The 17,841-nt window shown below is 43.7% G+C and overlaps 1 protein-coding gene across 4 annotated transcripts in view; it reads left to right on the top strand.

Moving 5' to 3' along the window:
* Nucleotides 1-17,841, top strand: part of MLLT3 (MLLT3 super elongation complex subunit) — a 142,246-nt gene that overhangs the window by 33,192 nt on the left and 91,213 nt on the right. The window contains exons 1-2 of one of the 4 annotated variants that reach the window (XM_040541513.1): nt 10,102-10,217; nt 12,631-12,715. The exons of 2 other annotated variants lie outside the window; for them this stretch is intronic. In XM_040541513.1, the coding sequence (XP_040397447.1) occupies nt 10,197-10,217; nt 12,631-12,715 (106 nt within the window). In that variant the 5' untranslated portion in view covers nt 10,102-10,196. Of the gene's footprint in view, nt 1-10,038; nt 10,218-12,630; nt 12,716-17,841 lie in introns of those variants that run through there. One more of the 4 variants, XM_040541515.1, reaches the window with a different exon arrangement.

Genomic DNA, 17,841 nt, shown 5'->3' with positions numbered 1-17,841 from the left:
AGCACGTGAGGAGCTACTTCATGTTCATTACTTGAAATATAAGTAGTCTTTATTTCAAATACAAGTAGGGATGCTAGTACTTCTACTCCCACATGCAAACAAATCTGTAAACAGCTTCAAGGAGTTGGCTGCGTTTTCTGACCACCTTTCACACAGTGCAAAGAGGAGTAGGCAGGGCATTTTTTGAAAGGCTTTGAATTGTTCTTTAAACAATGAATGCGTATCGACCTTGACTGTACTAGATCTGGCACTTAATAATAGTGGATTAATTCTAAGTTGCTACAGGAAGTAAATCCTCTAATGCACATAAATCCTCTAATGCACATTTTTCCTATTTTATAGGAGCATAGCAAGTTGCTAATGACCAAGTTACTATGCCTTCTCAGAATGCCTTCTTTTAGCATAACCCAACTGAAGGTGTTGTTCTATAATTAATCTTAATCATGCAAAAAGTACTTGTAACCTGACTATTAAATACTTTAGGGTTAATTTCAGACTCCCTGTGCAAGGAATCCCTTGATTTCAGTTGAATATATTACAGTTGCAGGACTAATATAATAACTGCTGACTATCATATAGTTAGGCTTATTTTTTGGGACCCCTAAAAGGCAAGCTCTAAATTGCATGTTCTTTGCATGCTAGATATTCCCTTCCTGAACCCTAAATGGAAACCTACACCCCATTTCTTGTTCTTAGAAGAGATGTTTGTTAATTTCATATAGTGTGAACAGGCTTTGCCATTTCAGCTGCATTATGCACAGTTGAACACCTCCCCTTCAGCAAGGTAAAAGCACAGCCACTGGTTTTCCACTCAACAGCAACACGTAACTCAAGCTCCACTGGAGTGGTGTAAATGATTGTGTTGGTTCCCAAAGCTGAGATGGTATTCTTTCTCTACAGTACAGAAAGAGTGCAGAAAGATGGGAGCTTAACTCGGACCACTGATGTGAATGAAAATGTGCCAGTTTTTCATTGGTGGTGTTTAAGAAGCCTGTTAAATGAAGAAATCTGTTTAAGAGGGCTGTTAAATGGATGAAGTAAGGTGTGCCAACATTTATTGCTCCCATTTTCTCGTTTCTTGCAACTGCCAAAATTTGTCTTGAATCACTGAAGCTAAAATACTTCTGGGATTTGTGACAACTTCTTAAGATGGAGTACCTTTGAGGACACTGGAGTTGAAGTAAAGTTGGCAAAGTAAAGCAGGGAAAGCTAAAAATAGAATCACTTGCAATTAATACAGTACAGATTTTTTTAAAAAAAAATTGTCATTCATTTCCTTTTGTATGTGACATGTATGCCAGGACTTTCCGTCCTGTTCATGAGCTGTACCAAAAAATAGTATGTTTTTCAGGTCATGCTTCAGTGTCTTGTTTAAAGTTTGCAGTTTAGTTGTTGCTTTTTTTTTTTTGGCGTTTTAACCCTGGCAAAAGCTTAGCTGTGCTAACTCTTTTGTTTTACTGTGTTAGTTTTTCAGCTTTATAATGGCAGTCTCTCCAGTGCACAGCTTTTGTTTGAGGTGCTCTATATATTTTTTCCTGTGAAGGGTTCCCTTTAAGTCCTTACTTAGCTCACTGATGGGGTTGGCCGACGGGGGGCTGGGCAGTAAATCAACCTGAGCCTTTCTGCAGTTCTCCTTTCAACATGGGTCTTCAGGAGAGCAGTGAGTGACATGGCTGGTTACATCTTGCAGGCTGGCCATACACCAGCCACCATACACCAGAAGCTCTCTGGCATGACAGAACAGGGGTCTGCTGTGCTGTGCTGGCCAAGGAGGTGTTCGAAGGCAAGCTGAAAGCCATACCATAGAGGAAATTAAATCACTGGGGAGGGAAGTGGGACTGGCTGATTGCAGTCATTAATGCCCCTGTAGGGAGAGGCCTATGAGGAATGTTACTCAGCAGCTGCAATGTCCCTCATGTGGTGCCAATTAAATAATGCAAATATGACATTTCAAGCAGCTAGTACTTGGACGTAATGCAGAAGAGATTGAAGGTTTCTTACGATGCAAAGACTAAACTTAGTGTCCTGGAGAGTGCGGAGTACTTGAACTATTCCCCTCCGTGAAAATGTGTTGTTGAACAATGTTGCCTTTAACAGAAGCCTGGAGAATTTGGCATTGATTAAATAATTCTGATTGAGAACTGAGTGCCAGTGACAGGCGTTGATGGGCAGGATAACTGTGTATTGGTTCTGCTTTGCTTCCCCCGGTGCTACTGTACTGCTCCCTGGTTGTTGGTTTGGGAGCAGTATGTTGTTCATTACCAGTCCCTGTTTAATCCCAAGCAGTATGATGTTAAATGGTGAATACTGGATTGGTTTGTATGTGGATTTTGTTGTTTGTTTTGCTGCACTTCCTTTAGTACTTACTCATGTATTCACAGTCTCTCTAGTAATTCATAAGTGATTATGGTAGAGAAAATAAAACTTTTCCAGAAGACATATAACTCAGGTGCCATGATTTGAGCAGATAAGTGCTGATTCTGCCCTTGCAACACCTTCCACCTGTAAGTTTTGATATAAGTCATTTTAATCATGACCATGTTTAGTTTTCAAAACAAATGTCTATAAGCACTGAGCTGTTAGACTAGCAAAGATAACTGGAGTAGTCCCCACTTGGCCTTAAACTGTTTAACTAGCAATTGTGATTGGTTTGTAAACTCCTTTATCTCTTTTGTTTTGGGATTAAAATAATGGCATACGAGTAACATCTGTCTGTATTCAGACCAAAAGCTTTGATTGTTTTATCTAATTCACGTTTCTATGTGTACTTGCTGATTTGGTGGGGCTTTATAATTAGTGGGGCTTCTTAATATTTCAGTCTAACAGGGATGTTGCAAAAGATGGAGGTACTACTAGGCAGAAGAACTGCTATCAACGCCATGAAATATTGCCATCCGTAAGGCAGTGCAGTGTTTAAGTATGTCACGATCAACGAAGACGATGGCGGGTGACAGTTGTGGAAATGTGTTGTGTGTTTAAGGAACCAGGTTCCATGCCAGAGAGCAACCTGTGGGTCCTCTCAACAGCAGGGTGTATGGGGAGGAATAGAGCTGCTCCAGGGAGATCGCTTTTCTTTCCCAAACCAGCCAGCTCTGCCTGAGCACCTGGCTGGGCTGGGGATTGCCAGCAGGCTTCTCTCCTGATGGGAGGTGGAGCGGGCGGTAAGCATCTCTCTTCCTTGCAGGCTTTCCTGGTAATAAACAGAGCAGCTTCTCAGTTTGTAGTCTGCTTGTGAGGAGGTGCTTTTCTATCTAACCTGCTTACTTGCTTTTAAAATGCACTTACTAAAATGTCAGTGCGTGGCTATCACATCATTATGAACTGATTTGCAAATGGGCTTGCACTATTGGTTAAAGCACTTTGTCTGAGAAATATGGTGTGCTGGTGTGGGGATGGCAGAGCAGGGAGGGGACATGCATTGTTTGTGTTTGCTTTCTTTTAGCCAGCGGAAGGCTAGCTGAGATCGCTAGTGTCCTGTTATGCCGAAGTTTTTGGTGTAGTGGTGAAGGTGTCTTAAAACTTATGTTAGAGGTGGCTGAAACTTTGACTAAGTCATATCTGTTTAAAAAACAAACAGAACAAAAAATACTCTTTAAAAGTGGTGACTTTTTTTGATTAGAAAACTTTATTTTTTTAACCTTCAGGATTCTGAAAGAACGGGGTGTAATTAAATTTGAAGATGATGGTTGGTGTTTTTTAAATCATTTTTGAACACTTACTTTTTTCTCCCTAACTTTGTTCTCCAGTGTAATAGAATCAATGCATTTTGGAGGAAAAACACATCCCTTGTTTTTCAATCCTCATTGTTCCAAAGCCAGAAAGCTTTCTGAATGGAGGGAAGGAATAGATGGGCTCAGTTCTAGGGGGGAAAACAATGCTACATACAGACACAGACACAGATTTCTAGGTTGGAAGAGACCTCAAGATCATCGAGTCCAACCTCCGACCTAACACTAAGCACTCCACTAAACCATATCGCTAAGCTCTACATCTAAACGTCTTTTAAAGACCTCCAGGGATGGTGACTCCACCACCTCCCTGGGCAGCCCGTTCCAATGCTTAATAACCCTTTCGGTAAAGAAGTACTTCCTAACATCCAACCTAAAACTCCCCTGTCGCAACTTTCGCCCATTCCCCCTCGTCCTGTCACCAGGCACGTGGGAGAACAGACCAATCCCCACCTCACTACAGCCTCCTTTAAGGTAACTGTAGAGAGCGATAAGGTCTCCCCTGAGCCTCCTCTTCTCCAGGCTGAACAAGCCCAGCTCCCTCAGCCGCTCCTCGTAAGACTTGTTCTCCAGACCCCTCACCAGCTTGGTCGCCCTTCTCTGGACTCGCTCGAGCACGTCCATGTCCTTCTTGTAGCGAGGGGCCCAAAACTGAACACAGTACTCGAGGTGCGGCCTCACCAGAGCCGAGTACAGGGGCACAATCACTTCCCTAGACCTGCTGGCCACACTGCTTCTTATACAGGCCAGGATGCTGTTGGCCTTCTTGGCCACCTGAGCACACTGCTGGCTCATATTCAGCCGACTATCAACCAATACTCCCAGGTCCTTCTCTACCAGGCAGCTTTCCAACCACTCATCTCCCAGCCTGTAACTCTGCTTGGGGTTGTTGCGCCCCAGGTGCAGGACCCGGCACTTGGCCTTGTTGAACTTCATACAGTTGATCTCAGCCCATCGCTCCAGCCTATCCAGATCCTCCTGCAGAGCCTTCCTGCCCTCGAGCAGATCGACACACGCACTTAGCTTGGTGTCATCTGCAAACTTACTGAGGGTGCACTGGACGCCCTCATCCAGATCATCGATAAAGATATTAAAGAGGACCGGCCCCAGTACCGAGCCCTGGGGGACACCACTTGTGACCAGCCTCCAACCAGATTTGACTCCATTCACCACAACTCTCTGGGCCCGGCTATCCAGCCAGTTTCTAACCCAGCGAAGCGTACGCCAGTCCAAGCCCCGAGCAGCCAGTTTCTTGAGGAGAATGTTGTGGGGAACGGTGTCGAAAGCCTTACTGAGGTCAAGGTAAACCACATCCACAGCCCTTCCCTCATCCACCAAGCGCGTCACTTTGTCATAGAAGGAGATCAGGTTAGTCAAGCAGGACCTGCCTTTCATAAACCCATGCTGACTGGGCCTGATCGCCTGCTTGCCCTGCAAGTGCCGCGTGATGACCCTCGAGATAATCTGCTCCATGAGCTTTCCTGGCACTGAGGTCAAACTGACAGGCCTATAGTTCCCCGGGTCTGCCCTCCGGCCCTTCTTATAGATGGGTGTCACATTGGCTAGCCGCCAGTCAACTGGGACCTCCCCTGATAGCCAGGACTGCCGATAAATGATGGAAAGTGGCTCGGCCAGCTCCTCTGCCAGTTCTTTCAGTACCCTCGGGTGCATCCCATCGGGCCTCATCGACTTGCGCACATCCAAGCTCCTTAGCAGGTCGCCAACCATTTCCTCATGAATAGCGAAGGCCACATCCTGCTCCCCATCCCCTTCTGCCAGCTCAGGGCACTGGGTGTCCAGAGAACAACCGGTATTGCCGCTAAAGACTGAGGCAAAGGCAGCATTAAGCACCTCAGCCTTTTCCTCATCCTTAGTAACCAGGTTTCCCCTCGCATCCAGTAAAGGATGGAGATTCTCCTTAGTCCTCCGTTTCGCATTGATATATTTGTAAAAGGATTTTTTGTTGTCTTTAATGGCAGTAGCCAGGTTGAGCTCCAGATGAGCTTTGGCCTTTCTAATTTTCTCCCTGCACAGCCTCGCTACATCCTTGTAGTCCTCCTCAGTGGCCTGCCCTTTTTTCCAAAGATTATAAACCCTCTTTTTCCTGCTAAGCATAAGCCGCAACTCTCTGTTGAGCCAGGCCGGTCTTCTTCCACGCCGGCTCGTCTTTGGGCACGTGGGGACGGACCGCTCCTGTGCCGTTAAGATTTCCTTCTTGAGGAGCGCCCAGCCTTCCTGGACTCCTCTGCCCTTCAGAACCGCCTCCCAAGGGACTCGGCCAACCAGCGTCCTGAGCAGCTCAAAGTCAGCCCTCCAGAAGTCCAATACAGCCGTTTTACTGGTCCCCTTCCTGGCCTCGCCAACAATAGAGAACTCTACCATTTCGTGGTCACTCTGTCCAAGATGGTTTCCGACCACCACATCTCCCACCAGTCCTTCTCTGTTTGTGAAGAGAAGGTCTAGCGGGGCACCACCCCTGGTAGGTTCACTGACCAACTGCATCAGGAAGCTATCTCCCACACTCTCCAGAAACCTCCTAGACTGCTTTCTCTGTGCCGTGTTGTGTTTCCAGGATATATCCGGGAAGTTGAAGTACCCCACGAGGACAAGCACCGACGATTTTGCAACTTCTGTCAGTTGCCTATAAAACTCCTCATCCGTCTCCTCATCCTGGTTCGGCGGTCTATAACAGACCCCCACCAGGACGCTAGCCTTGCCGGCCTTCCCGCGGATCCTAACCCACAGGGATTCAACCTCATCATTCCCAGCCTGGAGTTCCACAACATCAAAAGATTCTCTAATGTAGAGAGCCACGCCACCACCCCTTCTGTGCTGCCTGTCCCTCCTGAAGAGCCGATAGCCAGGCATTGCAGCACTCCAGTCGTGGGAGCGGTCCCACCACGTCTCTGTGATGGCAACCAAGTCGTAGCCCTCCTGCTGCACGATGGCTTCCAGCTCCTCCTGTTTGTTACCCATGCTGCGTGCATTAGTGTAGATGCACTTCAGCTGGGCCATCACCTTCTTCCCTAGCCTAGCCATTGTTTCCCCCGGCACGGCTCCAACAAGCCTTCTTTGAGCCCCGTCCCCCTTCTTGCCTAGTTTAAAGCTCTCTCTATGAGCCCCGCCAGCTCCTGGCCTAGGATCCGTTTTCCCCTTGGAGATAGGGACCCGTCTGGGGCCATCAGGCCAGGTGCCGAGTAAAGCTCCCCATGGTGAAAAAAACCAAAATTTCTGTGCTGGCACCAGCCTCTGAGCCACCTATTAACCACGTGAGCTTTCCATGTCCTCTCCGTGCCTCTCCCTTCCCCGTAGGGATAGATGAAAACACCACCTGCACTCCCGCTCCCTCCACCAATCGTCCTAGCCCCCTATAGTCCTGTTTGATAGCCTTCAGGCTTCTCTTTTCAAGATCATCACTGCCAGCCTGGACTATCAAAAGCGGGTAATAGTCAGAGGGGCGAACCAGGTTTGGAAGCTTCCTGGTAACGTCTCTGACCCTGGCCCCAGGGAGGCAGCACACTTCCCTATGCGTGGGGTCAGGCCGACAAATAGGGCCCTCCGTTCCCCTGAGGAGGGAGTCGCCCACAACAATCACCCTTCTGTCTTTCTTGGTGGAGGCAGTCCTGAGGCGTGGAGCCAACTTCCTCACCTCAGGCATCCTCCTGGGTAGGCTTCCTACCTCATCCTCACCCACCGGTCTCTCAAGCTCCAGGGCCTCAAACCTATTGTTCAAGGGCACCTGGGAAGGCAGCGCCGGAAGGGGAGGGCATCTCCTGCGAGGTCGAGAAGGGACCTGTCTCCATTCCTCCTCAACTCGGAGGTCCCCTCCCTCTGCCCAATGGCAACAGGGCAGGGGGTCCACCCCCCTTTGGGGCATCTCACCCTGGTCCCTCTCCCTCCGGTCCTGCAGGGAGTCACTCCACCAGTCTATCTCCCGCTCGCACTCCCTGATATCCCTCAACCTCTGCACCTCCTCCTTGAGTTCCGCCACCATGCGGACCAGGTCGTCCACCTGCTCGCACCTCACGCAAGCAGTCCCCCTGCCTCCCGCCGATGGCAGCAAGAGGCTCAGACACTCCCCGCATCCGGAGACCTGAACTGCCGCATGTTTGGACGGGCAGTCGGTCTGGGCGTGTACTGACTTCCTAGAGAAAGCACCGTGCCTGGTGGAGACCATTGTAGCCCAGCTGACGGGAGAGCGCCCTTAGAGGAGGTGTCCCTATGGGCGGGTGTGACCGCTCCGACCTTCCTGCCCGCCCTGCCTGCGCTAACTGCCTCGCTAACTGCCGCGTCACTCCCTGTTCGCCGCGCTCCTGGTCGCTCGCGCTCCCTAAGGGCTGCCTTTGAACGGCCGGGGGGAGGAGCTGTCGCTGACGCTGCTGGCTCCGCCTACGCCTCGTCAGCCTCCCTCACGAGGGCTGCCGGTGCCTGGCGGCTCCCTCACGTAGGCTCGATGCCCGAAAAATAGCCCTGCCTGTCCCGATCCCGCGCTCCGCTGCAGCACGCGTCTGCCCCGGAGCCGGTCGCCTCGGCAAGTGGTCAAAACAGACATCAAAACTCACTCCAGAAATGTTTTCTAAACTGATACTTCCAAACCAATGCTTTCTCTTGTTTGAGAAGTTCAGCTACAAATATTGCCTCTCTGCAACAGGACTATAACAATGAGCGATGCTGCGCGAGGGGTCTGTGGTGCAGAGCTCCCTTGAGATGCGTGTGCCCAGCTCTGCCTGCCTGGAGCTGTGGAGTCCAACACCAGCAAGGAGAAGGTCCCTTGTTAGCAGCCCTCAGTGCGCGTGTTTTATGGTCACAGGAATCCCTTGGCCTACAGGTTGGTTGAGGACGCAGCAGCTGTTGATAGCCAACGATAGGTGCTTTTTTCCTTCCTGAGCTTCATGTGTAGGATCTCCATTTATTCTACAGCCTGACAGGCAGGCTATCCAGAGCTGCACTATACTGTTGAAAAACCTTCCTCCATTTACGGGCACATGTGATTTAAAATGAGGTACTACGGCTGCATAATATAGACTATAATCTTTATTGTAGACTTGAGTAATTCTGTTCTTTTTTAGCATTGTCTAACTTCAGACTTGAGCAATCTTTTCGGTAAGCTATCATGGGAGAGTGTGAAATTGTCTTTATTTTCTATTAGATTTCAGTCTTTGCCGGCATCAGAAACTTTCTGTTGTTCCTTGAATTTAAAAATTCTTCCAGTTAAAATTCTTCTATGAAGTAAAGGGCACAGCTTTCAGAGGAAAGACACATAGAGCTTTAAATCAAAGTATGTATTGTTTGGAAGAACAATATGCAGTTCATTTTTTCAGATGTGCAGTTGACCTCTAAAAACTGGGAAACTTTTTTTTGTGTAGTTGATTTTGGGTGTCTGTGACTTGCTTTGTCTTTAGTCAGATACTGTGCTAGGTGCAGAATTTGTGAAGACATTTTGCCAGAGGAGACATTATCAGCTTCAGAAAAGTGAGATGCAGGAATAGATTTACTGTACTAACAATGTAGTAATGTTGTACTGCGAGAATATTTTAATATTTAATTCAACTTCGTTCAGCTGTGTAAATTTAGAAGATGAGATCAAGCAAAAAAGATTTGAATTTATAATTGATATTTTTTTTCAGGAGATAATACTGGTTCTCAATAAAAATTCTTTTTAGCCTCTCCGATGTTAAACATTCAACAGTTACTACTGCCTCTAACAGCCTGTTTTATGCTTGTTCTATTTAAAATCTGTTGAAACTAAAATGTCCGACACTTCTCATACGTATATGCTATTCTTTTTTGTACTGCAGTTCCTTAAAACTTACACTGTGTAAGAACATAGTGTGTGTTAGCATATGCTGAACACTCAGTTTAGTCAGTTTAACTTCTTAATTAAAAATTGAATAATATTATGAGGTTTCAGCACGTTCTGAGAAGTTACCTGATGTTTGTTGTAGAGTATTTGTGTTATGCGGCATCTCTATTGCCCATCTCTGTGTGACACAAGAAAATGTGCATTAAAAAAAAGGTTGTTTTCAGTGTAGGCAATTGTAATAACTTATATAGGAATTCTCAGCAAATGCTTTGAAATTCAAGTGGAATTCCATGAAGTTGGTATAAAGATTCCTCTCTAAAATTTTAATAGCCCTTTTAAGAGAACATGTAAATTGAACATTTTTTTGGTAATGTTTCTGATCTCATTGAAGGAAAACAGATGCGTTCTTTGCTGGTGAAAGTATAGGGGTATGATAGCTTTGCTGCTCCCCCCCGCCCCTCAATGCATCACCACTAGAGCTCTGTGACCTCAGAGTTAGGTCATCTACCCATCACATACACGTCCCCCTCACACGAACACATCCATACCACATGGTGCTTCTATGTTTTAACCAATGTCTTGAGTGTGGCAAGATATGGCCGTACCTGTGAATCACATCTGTGAGGATGGACTTCTGCTCATACTCTTAATTACATTTTTTGTGTATGGCCTGTTTGGTTCTGAAGGTACTTTGTGGTGGGTGTTCCTTTTCTCCTCCATAGTCCTTCCTATAGGAAATCTCCTCACTTCTGACAATTGACCTTTTAAAACAAAACAAGAAGTAGTCAAACTCTTAAGAACATTAAGGAAGAAAACAGACTCTCTCCAGATTTTTGATCTTCAAAACTTCAGGGAATTTGAATTCGGGGAAACTATAGAACAGACCTTGTAAGTGAATCCCCTTGTAAAGAAGGTTAGTATTTTTGTTTGAAAGAAGGACTCATTCAAAGCATTTCAGCTCAGAATTTGTGGGGAAAAAATGTGGGAAGGGCTGGTGTCATGGGGAAATACCAGCTTTGCTGAAGCCGTAACACGCTAGTGCTTTGGTCATCATTTTCTAATGTCTTTGGATTATGGAGTTCTGAGAAAATGGATGTATCAGATGCCAGAATGACATCAATGTCTGGAGACCAAGTTGCTCCAAGTCATTTTGGTGTTCTTTCTTTCCTGCTTACCCTTCGCCCAGTGTGAAAACATGCTGCTTGGAATTAATAGGCCCACTAACAGAGTTGGGGAGACAAATGAGCGAGCTTCAGGAATGCTCTCTTCTTTTGATGTGAATTGAGGAAAGGCATTATACTAAACTTACCAGATTTCTTATTTTTTTGTCAACTTAAGCTTACAGCAAGTCAGCATACTTTCTGAGGTTCTTGAACCATCATGGCTACAACTCATTGCATGTCTTCAGTACACTTGTTTAAATGAATATTTAGATCACATTTTGTTTCTTAAAAACAAAAACATGCTACGCAAAAATAGGAGAAATTATTTTGAGACATGGTACAATTGTCAAATTGTACCATGTACAAATTGTCTTGTAACATATGGGGGGTTGTCATTAGAATTAATGCAAATCTTTGCATCTACCTTTATAAATGCTATTAGCTGCACTGTCAGTTAGCAAAGTGGTGTCCTTTTTAAACTTCTCAGGTAGTTTTAAACAGTTCTTTGGTTGTAACGTGTGAAGAGATTTTAGAGTAGCTAAACAGTATAATCTAAAAATATAAAACATGGTAGTACAATAGGTCTGTCTTAGCAAGAAGATGTAAAGCCTGAAGTGGTAACTTCTTTGAACTTAGGTAGTATGTATGTATAGGGTTTGGAAGGTTTTTCTTTCCCATTGTCTTTTGCTTGACTGGCAAATCAGTTTGTCATCTAGATCAGATAGGTAGTAGTGCAATTAATAGATGGAGAATGTAAAACAAAAAGCTGGCTGAGTCTTCACTACTTAAAAAAAAATGGATTAAAAAAAAGGTGATTGACTTCATCTGCTTAACTCTCCAAAGGTCTGCTGGGAAAAACATCATGAGAAATAAGTTTCATCTCTCAGGAATGGCAAAATGGATAGGAAGTATAGAGCAGAGTAATTATAAATGAAGTTAGCTAAACCCTGCTAAATTGAAATGAAATTAAAACCCTTAGAAATGAAGGTGAACATCAAGCAGAGCAGACTATTTGAGACAATAAATCCTAGCACTTCTATGCTGGCTCACTCCAGGAAAGTAAACGAGAGTGGAGGGGAGTAAGGAAAAATCAGTAGTACTGAATCTTAGCTTCAGCTTAAAAGAAGAGGATTTGCAACTTCACTTGGAGGTAAGGGGATTGACACAGCAGATAGACATTCTGACTGTCTTTTGTAGATATTTGTTTATAAGAGAAGTCTCTGCTAATTTGTGTAACAGCAGCAGAGAAGTGGCTTTCTCTCCTTGCCAAAGTTGAGTGTTTATTGTAGTTTGTTTTATTCCCTTCTTAAATGTAGCTTCTATACTCTCTTTCAGTTCCAGTGTGGGAGAACAAATCATCTTTGAGACAGGTGCTATGAAACAACTGGAGAAGCACCCTGAGTAACTGGAAAGCAAAATCTTCATTTAACAGGAGAAGGCAGGAACAGGGGCAGTAGTAGAAATGAAGTTCAGGGAGAAATTGAAGTAATCTGAAGCCAAAGAGAAGAACTATCACTGTAAAGCATTTTTTTCATCAGTATGACTTTTCCATGTTTTCTAAGAGAGACAGTTTCCTTTGCCTTTCCCCAAATTCAATCTACTTTTTTTCCAGTTCTTGTGACTGAACATCAGCTAAAGTATGTCCAACACATAGCATAGTTCTATAGAGAACTCTGCTGGTTATGCTTTTATAAAGTTCTGTCATATGATTTTCCTCAAATAAGAAATATATTGAGAATGCAGCTTTGAAAGCCCTTGTTACAGATACTCTGTAGGTTAAAATAATGCCAGTGATGTGTGTACACCTCTTAAGAGATTACTGTGGGTGTGTAAATGTCGTTAATTTTAGTGATTGCCCTTTAACTGTAAATGACCCTTTTAATATGCAGTCTTGTGTGAAAAATCCTTTTAAACCACTTTTTATTCTGTCCAGCAAGTTTGTGACCATAGAAAGTGTCCCCCACTTGGGATTACTGTGTCCTGTGGACAGGTGGATGATTTGGGTGGTGGTGAGCAGTGTGGTGAGTCAGGGTGAGGGGCAAGTGAGTAGCTAACTCAAAGGCTGAGCGCTGCTTACTGTATAAAATCCAGTGCGTGGAAAGGGGAGTGAGGGCACAAGTTTCTGTAGTAATTTATGTGCAGTGTTTTTTCTCCTTTGAGTCAGACACATGACTTAGTAGAGAATAACTAGCTGTCCGTCTCTTGCACTGGTCTGGTTAGAAACATTCTCACATGCTGGGACATTCAAAATACAAGGCCAGCACATTTTCCCAACTAGCTTTTCTAGGTGGCTGTGGACAAGCTTTTCAGAAAGCAGTTTTGGAAGGTAGCAATTACACTGCAATAACAAAGGCCCATAAAACAGTAATAAAGGCCTTTGGGGGATTTAGAATAACAATTTGACATGGTGAAAAGCCTTATTGTTGCTTCAAGAAGACTGAAAATCCTCCGAAAATGTACGAAAACTGATTTACAGAGAGAGAGGAAGAGAGAGAAGTATGTGTTTGTAGTGACCTTGGGACTGAATGCTTGCTTTTGGGATTTGACAGGAATGGTTTGCAGACCAGAGAAATAAAAAGCATGTGTAGTAAGTATACAGTTACATTTGGCTGGAATGAAAGCTGAGCTTGAGCTCTTATTTTAAGGTTCTGTGCACTTTTTAGACTACAAAAATTGTTTTTGTCATTTGCTTGCCAAAGTTGTTCTCTTCAGTTGTAACAGTGTTCTTAAGCATCTCAAAATACGTCTGGAAGTGAGAGAACAGCCAGACATATACCATGTTACAACTCTGTGGTATCCTTGGAGTGTTTTTTTTGTTAGTTTGTTTCAAGCCCAGATCCTTCATAAGACTGTGCTAGTAAGCCTTTCCTGACAGATTGTATACCCGAGAAAGTAAATAATGAGAGGCAGGGGAATGGGTATGTAGTATGTATTGAGGAAGGGTGTTTTTCAGTGTGCTTGTTTACTGACTTATGTGGACTGCAAGAAGAGAGAACCTGGAAGAAAGCAGCACTGCAGTAGCCATGTGTTGGGACATTTCAACATCCAGTGTCTAGTATATGTCCTCAGTCGAACAGGGAATCAAGGTTCTTCAGACGCTGTTGCTTATTCATTACGTGACTCTAAGTTAACTCATTTTCATTCCATTCTTTCTTTCCTAAAGCTGATACAGCTTTGGTGCTAGCAGATTAAACTCTCCTTCCTTTCTTCCTTCTCCTCCTACCTCTCTACCATTTGTAGTTTTGACCGGTCACAACTGAAGATGTATCTTTCCTACTTTCCGAGGGGTCAGGCTTGGTTGTGAATCTCTTCCTTCTCAGTTTGCTGGCATTTGAATGCTCAAGTTATATTCCTGACTTCTCCATCAAAGAGAGGTGGTGATTAAAGGCAGTGGGAGCCCTTCTGCATGTTTCCCATACCCAAGTAGTATTGGTGGTTCCTGTTCATCTAATCTCTAAAAGCAGCCATGAATAGTTCTGGGTGGAAAGTTACTAGGAAATGTCATTACAAAAGAAGTGAGCAAAGAACTGTGTGGTAGCATGGACAGTGAGGAGACAGGTCACAGCCTATTTAAGATGCAACTTGATAAATTAGGGAAAGGGTTTGGTTGTGTCCCATGTTTCCCAGCAAGCTCCAGACAATAGGTTAGTTTGTTTGCCTGTTTTGTTCACAACTCGAAGCTTTGCAGCGTCTGTGATGTAATCAGATCTCAGAGCTGGGAAAGACTATTGGAAAATTTGCCTTTTATTCAGAAGTGACGATCGTGTGGAATTGTTTGATCACCTTTTGTTAGATGCTGTAGATAGGGCAATATTTATACTAAGATGTGAAAGCAGTTTCTGTCATGGCTATCACTATCAAAGACAAAAGTTAAAGGTAGGTTATAGAAGACCCAGTGTCCCTGGTTTACCTTTTGATTTTTATTTGGGGACTGGTGCTGCCTTTTGGCAGGAAATTGCTGTTAGAGCATTTTATTAAATGTGATAATGAGGTAGTTGCAGTTGTGGAAAATATATACAAATATCAAACTGTAAGAAAAGATGAATTATGCCTTGTTCTTTAGTTACCTTTATATTTCTGCCAAATATAATAACAGAATATCTTGTAGGATGCTGTGAAATAAAAAGTATTATGCAGTCGTTTATAAATCTGATCGGTAGGAAAAACTTGTAAATGAAGCCTCATGCCAGAAAGATGTAGAAACAATAAAGAGCTCTGAATGAATTCAAGTTGCTAAAAAGAAGGAAGAGACCAATTAAACTACCTTCACTGATTAATGTAGTACCGAGTGCATATACTTGTACAGCATTCTGACTGACTGCCAGGTACCTGACCTTTTCCCTGAGGGTGTCCAGCTCTCCTAGAGATTGTCACTGATTGCTTGGGGTGTGTGGGGGAGAGAGAGTGCGTGTGTCTTGTCCACAGCATAAACAATCACCAGGAGATCCGTGTTAAATGCTTGTAGTGCTGTCATTCAGTTCTGTTTTAGTCACTGCAAGAAATTGCTAATGCAGTGCTAAGACTGCATAATTACATTTACTAGTATCTTGTGGTTGTAACTGGGAGCCAAGAGAAGCATTAACTCTAGCTTGTACATCTTTTCTGACAGAAAATAGATTGTAAAATATTAACTATAGAAAAATGAAGAATAGAAAATACCGCACAGATGCAAGACCAGCAGATTAACAACTCTTCCTCCTGCCTGTATGCAGTCAGTTGTGCGAATGAGCAAATTGAAAATGCTGTTAACATAGTTCTGCCTGTTGTTGTTACAGAAGCTCATTTGAACTGAGCTTGTTATAGAACTTCCAGGACATAATTTCCTACTTTCTTCTTCAATTTAATTGTGTGTTTCTCGTCTGTGTAATGAGATTTTCTTACTTGTTTGAAGACCTTGTGGATAGAAACTATAGTGCCTATCAAACTAGTTTGGAGCAAACGCATTGTACAGGAACAGGGCTTCACTGAGCACCAGTGATTTGCAGAGATGTGTCCTGAAGTTCTTCGAGGACAAGTTCGATGGGGCTTTGAGCAACCTGATCTGCTGGGTGGCCCATTTCTGGGGTAGGAACTAGATGACCTTTAAGGTCCCTTCTAGCTCAAACCATTATATGATTCTGCGTTGCTGTGAAGGTGAGTGAGCTAAAAAATTCTGGGCTAATGAAAGCTATGTGATATGTGACTTTAAATTTGACCAGCAGTTACTGATCGTGGCAGTATAATTATAAAACAGCCTGGAGCAGAATTATAACCGTGTTGACTTAAGATTTGCATCACTGGAGACTACGCATGAGAATTCCTTTAGAGCTTCTATTTGTATTAAAAGCTTGTTGAATGAAGACCTGGTTTTTGTTGATGGTTTTGTGTTTATGTTGCTGTTTTCTTTTTTAAGAGGGTCTTGGATAACATGCTTCTTATGGGGTCTCCACAGGCTGTTGCTGCACAAACAATATGGTTTGACATCAGTCTGACTTAATTTCTTACCACCACTGTAGTCTTTGAAAAAAAGACTTTCGATTTGGTAGCCCATTACTATCAATATTACTGTGTGTGCATGGTGTTCTGTTACTGATTTGGTGGCACCATTCTGCCTTGGAAGAGCTTCAGAACTGTTAGAGCATCCAGTGGGCAGGATCTGTAGGTAATGGTTCCCTGAATCAACTCATGTTGTGAGTGAAGAATGTCTTAGATTTTGGTAAAATGTGTTGAGTGGCCATCCCTTGTATTAGTAACTGGTTCCTGTATTGTTGAGGTACTTCCATGTTGTCACTGAATTCTTGTCGCATTCTACAAGTTAGACTAGCACTGTCATGAAATAATATCAAGCTTAGTATCCATTTGCTACTCCAGCATGAATGTGTTATTCTTGTGCTGAGCATTTAAGATGCATGGTGGAGAGAACATGTATTTCCACAGACGTGATGATGCACATACTCGTGGGCAGACACCCTCCCCTGAGCATGCAGTAGCATGTACAAACATGTCTGTAAAAAGTGTTGCAAGAGGTATTTCAACATCAGTTTTACTTTGAAGCTTAAGATGAGATAGTGAAAGTCTGGGGTATTTGTGAGGGAGAAGAAGGGATAAGGGATGCTTTGATAGAATCATGTTTTTTCGAGTGAGCTAGCAGAGAACTCACAACACTAGTGCTTATGGCACACAAAAGCTGGCCAATTTCCCATAGTAAAATTAAAGAATCAGAATTGCGTAGGTAAAGATGTTGAATGGAAAGCAATGAAAGATAGGCAATGTCGAGGGAAACTACTTCCTTTTTTCTCTTTTACCAAGCTGTTGTTCCAGCCTAGAACTGAGGGGAAGAACGCGTCATATATCTTGCCCTTACTGTGTTTTGCAGCAGTTGTTTGATCCTTCTAGCAACGTTGATGTCTTGATTGAAAACTGGATAATTTTTGAAAGCCTGTTATAGCCACCCAAACTAAGAATGCAAAAGAAATCCTGGCTGTTAGATAAGGCAGGGTGTTGTACTTCTCTAAGGAAGACGCTGTTTGGTTTGTGACTTTGCTTTGCTTTTAGGATCATTACTCAGTTGTGCTGTTTTCAGCACTTCATATTGCAGCCTGTAAAAGGCAGTTGCAGTGACCCTCTCACTATTGTTTGTGTTGGGTACAATGTGTGGATATTGATGGCAAAATCTCACTTGTTGCAACTACCCTTGGACATAATTGCTTTGTCAATACACATTATCTCCCTCAAAGTATGAAACAGTGAAAATAATACCCCTGCAGGTTAGGAATTGTTTTGAATAGCAAGAGAGGTCAGTTGGTCTTGTGTATGAGTGAGTATTCCCTTTATAAAAGTAAGGAAGACTAACAGAAAATAATTAGCTGATACTTTAATTTGATCTTATTAACTTTCTGCTTGCAGATTCTGCTTCCCAACTCTTTTTTCCTTCCACATCTGTTTACCATATGTTGGTAAGAACCAATGCTGAGGAAAGTTGAGTCAGGAGGACGTTATCCTGTACAAAGGCAGTTCACCCCCGTAAAGAGTAACCATGTAAAAATCGTGTTTCTCCCTTGAAACCCTTGAGCTGCTGTCAATGACTGCCATACAGTACCGTAGCTTCTTAATTTTAGTGGATTTGATTGCAGCATGCTTTTGCTTACTTGTCTTTTACTTACTTGTC

The sequence above is a fragment of the Cygnus olor genome, chromosome Z (genome assembly GCF_009769625.2).
Source record: "Cygnus olor isolate bCygOlo1 chromosome Z, bCygOlo1.pri.v2, whole genome shotgun sequence".
NCBI classification, from domain to species: Eukaryota; Metazoa; Chordata; class Aves; order Anseriformes; family Anatidae; genus Cygnus; species Cygnus olor.
Note: the sequence above shows the minus strand (reverse complement) of the source record. Positions and strands in the feature narration are given on the sequence as shown.